Source organism: Chaetomium globosum, genomic scaffold, assembly GCF_000143365.1.
Source record: "Chaetomium globosum CBS 148.51 scaffold_6 genomic scaffold, whole genome shotgun sequence".
Classification (NCBI taxonomy): Eukaryota; Fungi; Ascomycota; class Sordariomycetes; order Sordariales; family Chaetomiaceae; genus Chaetomium; species Chaetomium globosum.
Window position 1 is genome coordinate 1270934 of NT_165981.1, and position 7811 is coordinate 1278744.

General features: G+C 57.0%; 2 protein-coding genes across 2 annotated transcripts; one reads left to right on the plus strand and one right to left on the minus strand.

Annotated features, from left to right (window-relative positions):
• Nucleotides 1-363: 363 nt before the first annotated feature.
• On the minus strand, nt 364-3166 carry CHGG_08753 (uncharacterized protein; the record flags this gene model as incomplete). Its single annotated transcript, XM_001226679.1, has 6 exons — nt 364-564; nt 707-799; nt 859-897; nt 1261-2284; nt 2358-2460; nt 3097-3166. The coding sequence occupies 6 exons, from the start codon at nt 3164-3166 to the stop codon at nt 364-366; spliced, it is 1530 nt and encodes a 509-aa protein (XP_001226680.1).
• An 844-nt stretch (nt 3167-4010) lies between these two features.
• On the plus strand, nt 4011-6308 carry CHGG_08754 (uncharacterized protein; the record flags this gene model as incomplete). The annotated part of the gene is made up of 1 exon (XM_001226680.1): nt 4011-6308. The coding sequence occupies one exon, from the start codon at nt 4011-4013 to the stop codon at nt 6306-6308; it is 2298 nt and encodes a 765-aa protein (XP_001226681.1).
• Nucleotides 6309-7811: the final 1503 nt, after the last annotated feature.

Here is a 7811-nt window from a genome sequence, read left to right on the forward strand (position 1 = left end):
CAAGATGTCTTTGATAAGGGCTAAATACCTACCTACGTTCCATGGTATTAAATGGCTGGAATAGGTTAACTCCAGCTGTAGGTGTTTCTGGCATTCTGCGAGTCCTGGGGCCTTAGGCAACCCACAATCTGGTGCTGGAGACGAGAAGGGAAAAGAAAAAGGTAGTGTAGGGCAACCAAAACAATATAGCTCCATGTTGTCAGGGCAAGTTCAGATATATGTCTTATTGAATTGAGTAGGGGTATCGATGTACTTTAGGGCCGGACAAGCTCAGCAGGACCCGTTCCAGAATAAAAACCTTTGTAAGGGAGATGCGCGCTACCTAGAACCATCGCAGTAAAAATTGACAACGAAGAGGGGGGTTTAGCGAGAGGTTGTCCAAAGAGTTGAACTTGGAGACTCGCAAAGGGGTGGACCAATGTGCGGGGAGTCTGGAAGCCTGTGTTGATAAGGGAGGAAGGAGGTTGCTTGGGCGGTCGGAAACGATATGAGCGCCGCGGCCGTGAATCGCGCGGTTTGCTCAGTAGAAGTCCCGGATATAGCCCCTGCTTCTTCCTGCGCACCCTGCCGAGGATGTGTTAGCAACTAGCAACGATACAGGTCACAACAGGTAATAGCGGAAGAGCTTGAGGGGCTTACAATCACACTAGATATCGTACTCTCTGTTAGTGGCGGCGTTTAACTCCTAGTGTGGATGAAGACTCACCGCGACCATGTTTGAGCCTTCGTTGTGGATTAGGCAGTAGCCGCCGCTGCACCTCTTGCATGTGCGTTGAGTGCGGTCGATGCACTCTTTGCACTGAATGTTGGTATACATTAGTTTGTGGTCGCAACCTCACTGCGATGAGGACGGCTTACGTTCATGCCACACTCCCAGCAGCTCTTGGACACATGAACCTAGGAACAGTTCAATCAGCATCCATGCTGGAACGGAGTAAAAGCTGCGTTCGGCGAACATTCCAAAACCGCCCCAGTAAGAGCGCAAACCCATCCACGGGACCTGGACTCTTTGAGCAACCCTGGTTGTGGAGAGATCTGCTAACGAAACGGCTTGTTCGGCTTGGTGTATCAAAACCGGGTCCTACGCTAGGGACGGCGGTCGGCCTTCGCCGGCTCGTTTCAACCTGCTACAGGGGCTCTGCCCCTTCAGTGTCGCGGGAGTGAACAGCCCCCGTCCGTGCAAACTCCGTTTCTGGTGCATATTGACCCTGCACTGTTGTCCACGCTCACCACACTAGTACTGGAAATGGGGTTGCTTACAGAGTTAGGCCCGGAATGTGTTCTTGCATGCTCTCCGGGGGACGACGCCCGGGGTCCAATGTAGCACGACTCACACCACCATTTGTGGCACCCTCCACAGTAGCGGTCTCGGATGCAGTCGAAACATCGTGGAATAAAACGCGCCGCCTGTTGCTTCCCGGTCGGTATGAACGGCAGGCGCGACCTCACAGTCTGGCCAGCCGGGCACATGGCAACCTGGAGGCTTGCCGAGTGCATCGGTGGAGGAGCCAGCAAGGGGAACCGGGCCAGGTCGGCCATGCAGCTCTCACTCGTCCGCCTCCCGTCAGCATCGCGCTGGGAGGTAAGCAGTTCTTGCCCCCACACAGTCCAGCCCTCTGGTGCCGAGCCACATGACGCACACCCGCTCAGGCTATGGGTTGCAACAGCAAAGTGAGGAATGCTTGGTGCCCCTGTGGAAGGGGCACTATCGAGAGCCTCAATGTTGACGGTTCCCCAGCCGGGAGAGTTGAAGTGTCGTGGGCCGGTACATAGGACAGAGTCGAATGAGATGATGCCGGCACAGGCATTGAGCGTGTGCGCCCAGTCAGCGTGGATACGGCCCGGAAACTGGCCACCCCGGCGGGCATACCATGCCTCTGGCTCTTCGGCAAGGGAGACAGTCAACGCTTCCTGACTCTTTGCGTTCCAAACAGCGGCCGTTGCCGCTGTGGTGGTCGGAGCGGAGCCGCGCTTTTCCTCCCGGTGCGTCAACGTCGGTGTTGTATCTGGCGGTCCAAAGATGTACAGTCCTTTCACCCGTGGCATCCCTTCGGGCCTCGATTGGCGGCAGGCATATTGCAACGCGCCACGGAGCTGCCGCTCGTTTAGGTGTTTGACGCCGCGGATCGACAAAATACGAACAGAGAAAGAGGGGTCGTTGAGAATGTCATGGACTAGTTCGGCGGTGACGGAAAGGCCGTCGAGGGAGAGGACCTGCACGTCCCTCAGGATATCGGCGCGGCGGAGGTTGGAGAATATGCCACGAAGGGGGCCCGAGTAGAAACTGTTGCAAATAAGCGTTAGGTACTTCGCAGGGTTGACAAATTGTCAAGGTGGAATCAATAAAGCTGTCTCACTCGTCCTCGGTCAAGTTCTCATCTAATTGGACATTGCGCCAGGTCTCCCCGCCGCGATCGACGGCGTGGGTATCGAACTGTGCAGTTTTGACATTGCCTAATTCTAGGCGTCGGAAGACGTTCGGGGTGTGATAGATAAGGAAGCGGAAAGCCCGCGCGGTGGCTGCAAGATTCAGGACATCATAGCAAGAGAGGTAGGGTGCTGTCTGTGACAGCACGAGGGAGTTGGCGAGGAGTTGTAGTAGAGCGGAGTGCTGAATGTTGACGGGCAAAGCGTTGTGAGACTCAGAGATCTGGGTCATCGTATTGCACAAGGCCTCGAATGGTGCAAGGCGGGGTGCCGTGTGGTCTGTAACTCCTGGAGTGACCTGTCTGGGTGAAGGTGAAAGAATGAAGGTGATGCTCGGAGGTCGGGGAACGGATGGGTCCGAAGACAATTATATTTGGTGATGAGTTGTTCTTGGTGGTACCAGAACGGGAAGTGCGGATACCAAGTCCGATGTCTGACAGGACGGCCCTGACGGGATGTGGGCCAAGCGAGACGGGGGACAGCCGGACGGATCGGCGAAACCGGGGTGTGTGGTGTTGCAGATTGGGGAAGCTTGGGCACCCTCGCACCAAAGCACGCTCGCGTGGTGGGGATGCTTTGCTGGAGACAGGCAGTGAGGTTCCGACGAACAAATAACCCCATGTACGGGCGAAGGACAGACGAGTCTCGCCTTGCTAGAGACAACCTAACCGACTAGCACCTTTCTCGTCCAAGCAACAAAATCGGCAACATCCGTAGGTTCTGCTTGAGCCATCGGCATGGCGGCGACAGAGGTGAGAAGACAGTGTTTAACCGGCCTTAGCGTTAACGTTAAAAGGAGAGCTCCTCGCCCCCCCGCTTCCTGACCCCAATCTTTGTGTCGACAATGCTGCAGCGTGGGGTAACACCCGACCTCGTTGGCTGGTCGCTAATCAGACGGGAGTCGCACAAGCTCTTGGCTGGGTCGGATGGCTGCAATGGTGCAGCAAGGCGACAAGACGCCCTGAACACGTGTTGCTGGCGCGAGAATGGGCAACCACTACTTGGCCTTTATCTTATTATGGTTTAGCTGCTTGCGTTGGTTCTGGTCTCTGGCATCTGGCAACCAGCAGCTCAGGTCCGACCTGAGTGCGGGGTGCTTGGTGCCCCCACACATGCCCCGCCACTTCAGCAGCACAAAGTGGGGTTTAACGTTGGTAATAACACCGCCGCTTGGCTATTAGTTTGGGGTGGGGGAGGGGAAAAAGAGGTGCGCGAGCCAGGGTTGGGGTTATGTATGAGACGGGGGTCACCTGGTGCAGGCCACAGGGTCTCCAGCTTATGATCCCAAAATGCTGTCTTGTTTCTTTCTTTCCATCTCGTTCTTTACAGCCAAACGATGAGAATGTCAGCCTCGAAGCTCAGGCGAGGCTGAGTTGCCCCACCTTTTTGTCATGGTCTTGGCGGCCATCAGGCGACGAAGGGATGATGTCACGGAAGCGCCGAGAAGATGGCTGACTGATCGGAACAACCGTTTCGTGCTCTGTTGGACGACCTGAACCACCACGAAAAACCTCCCTCTCTATCTTCATCTTCTCATTCCATATCGACCGCTCCCCGACTGATTGGAAAGGCATCCATCGAAGATGATCAGCTGGTCAGCTACTCTCCGCCCTGTGCGCCCGTCGCGCGCGGCAGCAAATGACCTACGCGGAGACAAGATCGTTTTGCCGCAGTCCGCACTCGAGCAGCTGCTTGCTTCCTCCACGGGAACCAACGGTTGGAAGTCTACATTTATATTCCCTGCATCCGAACCGTCAAATCCTTACGCTGCGGCTCATGCGCAACAAGAGCGCCCTCAAGAACTACCTCATCCGCTAATGTTTCAACTGGCCAACCCGGCAACCGGGAAGACCGTCTATGCCGGGATTCGCGAGTTTTCGGCTAGCGAAGGAGAAGTTGCTTTGAGTCCTCACATTCGCGAAGCCCTGGGGATACAAGAGTTGGATATACAAGAGGGCCCACAAGAGGATGATCGTATTTCGGACTCTCGGTCCGACAAGGGCGATGAAAATACGGACGAGGGGCTTCGAATTACAGTGAAGGCGACGCAGCTTCCTGCAGGAACTTATGTGCGACTACGACCCCTGGAGGCTGGCTACAACCCCGACGATTGGAAGCCTTTGTTGGAGAGACAACTCCGCGGGAACTTCACTACCCTCACGAAGGGCTCTACCATATCGATTCAGGGTACAAAAGGCGAGGAATTCCGTTTATTGGCAGACAAGTTTCTCCCCGAAGGAGACGGTATTTGTGTGATTGATACGGACCTCGAGACGGACATCGAGCCGCTGAATGAAGACCAGGCGAGAGAAACACTGCGCCAAATCGCCGCCAAAGGACAACGCCGCCCAGAGACCGCCGCGACTAGCTCGGTTGGGGGTGCGATGGATATCTGGAAGGAGGTTGAAGGCCGAGTCTTGGAAGGAGACTATGTCGACTACGAGCTACCCTCATGGGACAGGAGTCGCGCCATTGTCATTGAACTGATATTACACGACGGCCGTGAGGTTGACCTCTTCGTGAGCCCCAAGACTAACAGGCAACGGGCGATACCTCGAGACATCGAACATACATTCGGCGACTTCTCTTCCCCAAAGGACGGGGTCAAGCGCATTCTCATAGAACCAACAAGCTCGGAGCTTGAAGGCGCAGAGAGCTTGATGGTATCTGTACACGGTTTCTCCGGTTTAGAGGGTGGTCTAACAGCAACAAAACCATGTCGTTACACACTCCGCGCAAGAGCAGCCGACATCCCAGGCTCTTCTGCCGCCCCAATCGAAATTGGCAACCCAGAACCGTCCGCAGATGAAGAGCAGTGCAAGAACTGCCTGCAAATAATACCGACACGGACAATGATGCTTCACGAGAATTTCTGTCTCAGGAACAATATCATCTGCCCGCAGTGCAAGAACGTTTTCCAGAAACGATCCCAAGAATGGGAGGACCACTGGCACTGCACAACCCACCCGGATGCTTATGGCTCGGGCCGCCAAAACAAGGCCAAGCACGACTTTGTCCAACACACACAACACATGTGCCAATCTTGCGGACCATCCACATCTTTCACATTCCCGTCCCTCCCGGAACTGGCCCGCCACCGCACGACAGTCTGCCCTAGCAAACTCATCCTTTGCCAGTTCTGCCACCTCGAAGTGCCACAGGAAGGCGACCCACTGGACCCCTCTTCCGAGGCAGAGACAGCAATCACCGGGCTGACGGCGCACGAGCGCGCGGACGGGGCGCGCACCACGGACTGCCACCTCTGCGGCGCCATCATCCGGCTGCGCGACATGGCAGCACACTCAGCCAACCACGAGCTCGACAAGGCCGCGCGCGCCGCCCCCGAAATCTGCCGCGACCAACTCTGCGGCCGCACCCTGCACGGCATCGGCCCCCGCGGCCAAGTCAATGGCGGCACCCGCATGGGCCAGGGCCCCGGCAACGACCTCGGCCTCTGCAGCCTGTGCTTCGCGCCCCTGTACGTCAACATGTACGACCCGGAGGGCAAGGCCCTGCGCCGCCGCATCGAGCGCCGCTACCTCGCCCAGCTCATGGCCGGGTGCGGCAGGAAGTGGTGCGCCAACGAGTGGTGCAAGACGGGGCGCGCGAACCAGGGGCTGGAGCAGTGGGGTGGCACCGCCGCCGCCGCGCTACCGTTGGTGAAGCCGCTGCTGGGGGAACTGGCGGATCACGAGAAGCCGATGCGCTTCTGTGTGGATGAGGTGTCGCAGCGGAGGAAGAAGACGGCCGCGATGATGGCTGCGGAGGGGGCGTGGGAGCTGGAGTGGTGCGTTGCGGCGCTGGAGGCGGAAGGGGGGAATCTGGGGAAGGCGAGGGGCTGGTTGGGGGATTGGGCGCCTACGAAGGTCGCTGGGAGATAGATGATGGTGGTCGAGGGCTGGTGCGATATATAGGTGGCGTTTGGTGGGATATGTAATGCGATAGATGGGTTAGAGGGTAGGGATGACGGGAGCATGGAAGGACGATACCCGGCATGGCAGGTTACGGTTTGCATCATAGACATATATATCTCTTTACCTACCGCTAATTTCTAGCATGACATATCAGTGTTGCTGTCTTATTCAGAAGCACTTTCAAGACTCTTTAGGACGCTGGAGCCGGCACCGCGTGAAAGCTGCCGGGACTCAGACAGTCTTGAAGTCTTGTCTCGAGTCGATGATGCACCTTCACTTATCTGGAATGACGGTGGAGGTTGAGGAAGTCGGTTGTTGGATTACACCGGTTCTGACCTCGGCGCGCAGCACACCGTAAGACGGGCTTTTGGCCGTCGTGGACCAGGAGATTTTGTGTGCATGGGTGGGTATGCATGTAGGACGGTATGTTGCTAGTATGTGGCACGGAAGGAAACCATGAAATTACTCTTCTCGGTGCAAGGACGGTGTTTAAGCCGTCAAAGTAAGCATGCTAGATGCGTGGTTACTCGCGTCCGTGTGTTACATGAGTTGGCCCCTGAGACCCAGTCGGCTACTCCGAGCTAACTTGAGCGACAGCCGCACACGGGGAGCAAAAGCCCTGGTAGCTTGGTTACGCAACACGGGAATAGCCGAGAGATGGTTTAAGAATGCCGCTTACATCGGTGGTCCGTTTCCAACTTAGTTGAAACGGAGAAACCGCGTGCGGTTGCGGTCCAGGCATCGGATGGTATCGGCAAGACTTGCCCCTCCACGTCTTCGAGCTTCTTGCATCTGTATGCCTGACACGTCTGAGGATCTTTACTGAACAACCGGCGCACGGACCTGGTTCCGGGATGAAGCTTTGCGGGAGGACTCCTCGATCTGAAGCATGGAGCTGCAGCATCGTGAAACTCGGAAATGCTTGGCGCTCAACACCACGTCGGAGGCGACGAGACATCCCACGAATTCCACCCTTCTCATCGTGTTTCCACGCTCATATACGAACAGGCGAGGAACCAAAACGAACCTTGACTCTTTCGGCCGCTCTGCTCCTCGCGCCGCGCACAAGAAGGGAGCTAAGGTACCAACTCCCGCAGAGCAGCCGCCAACAACCCACCATGCGATCTCAACCGCCCTTCCTCTCCCTCGCCATCCTCCTCCTCTTCTCCGCCTCCCCCCACCAAACCCTCGCCCTCGAAAACCTCCCCGCCGGCGTCGACATCATCGAAGACACGCCCGGCCAAGTCACCATCAACGGCGACCCAACCGGCAACACCACCCTCGGCCCCGACATCCCCATCACCGCCACCATCTTCTCCGGCGTCCCCGGCCCCTCCACCTGCCGCGGCCACATCCTCCTCCAACTCACCCTCCCCCCTCCCCCATCAGGCGGAGCGTCCGGGCCCGCCGACGGTACCCCACCACTATCACAACAACAACAACCACATCCGGAAACATGCTACATCTTCC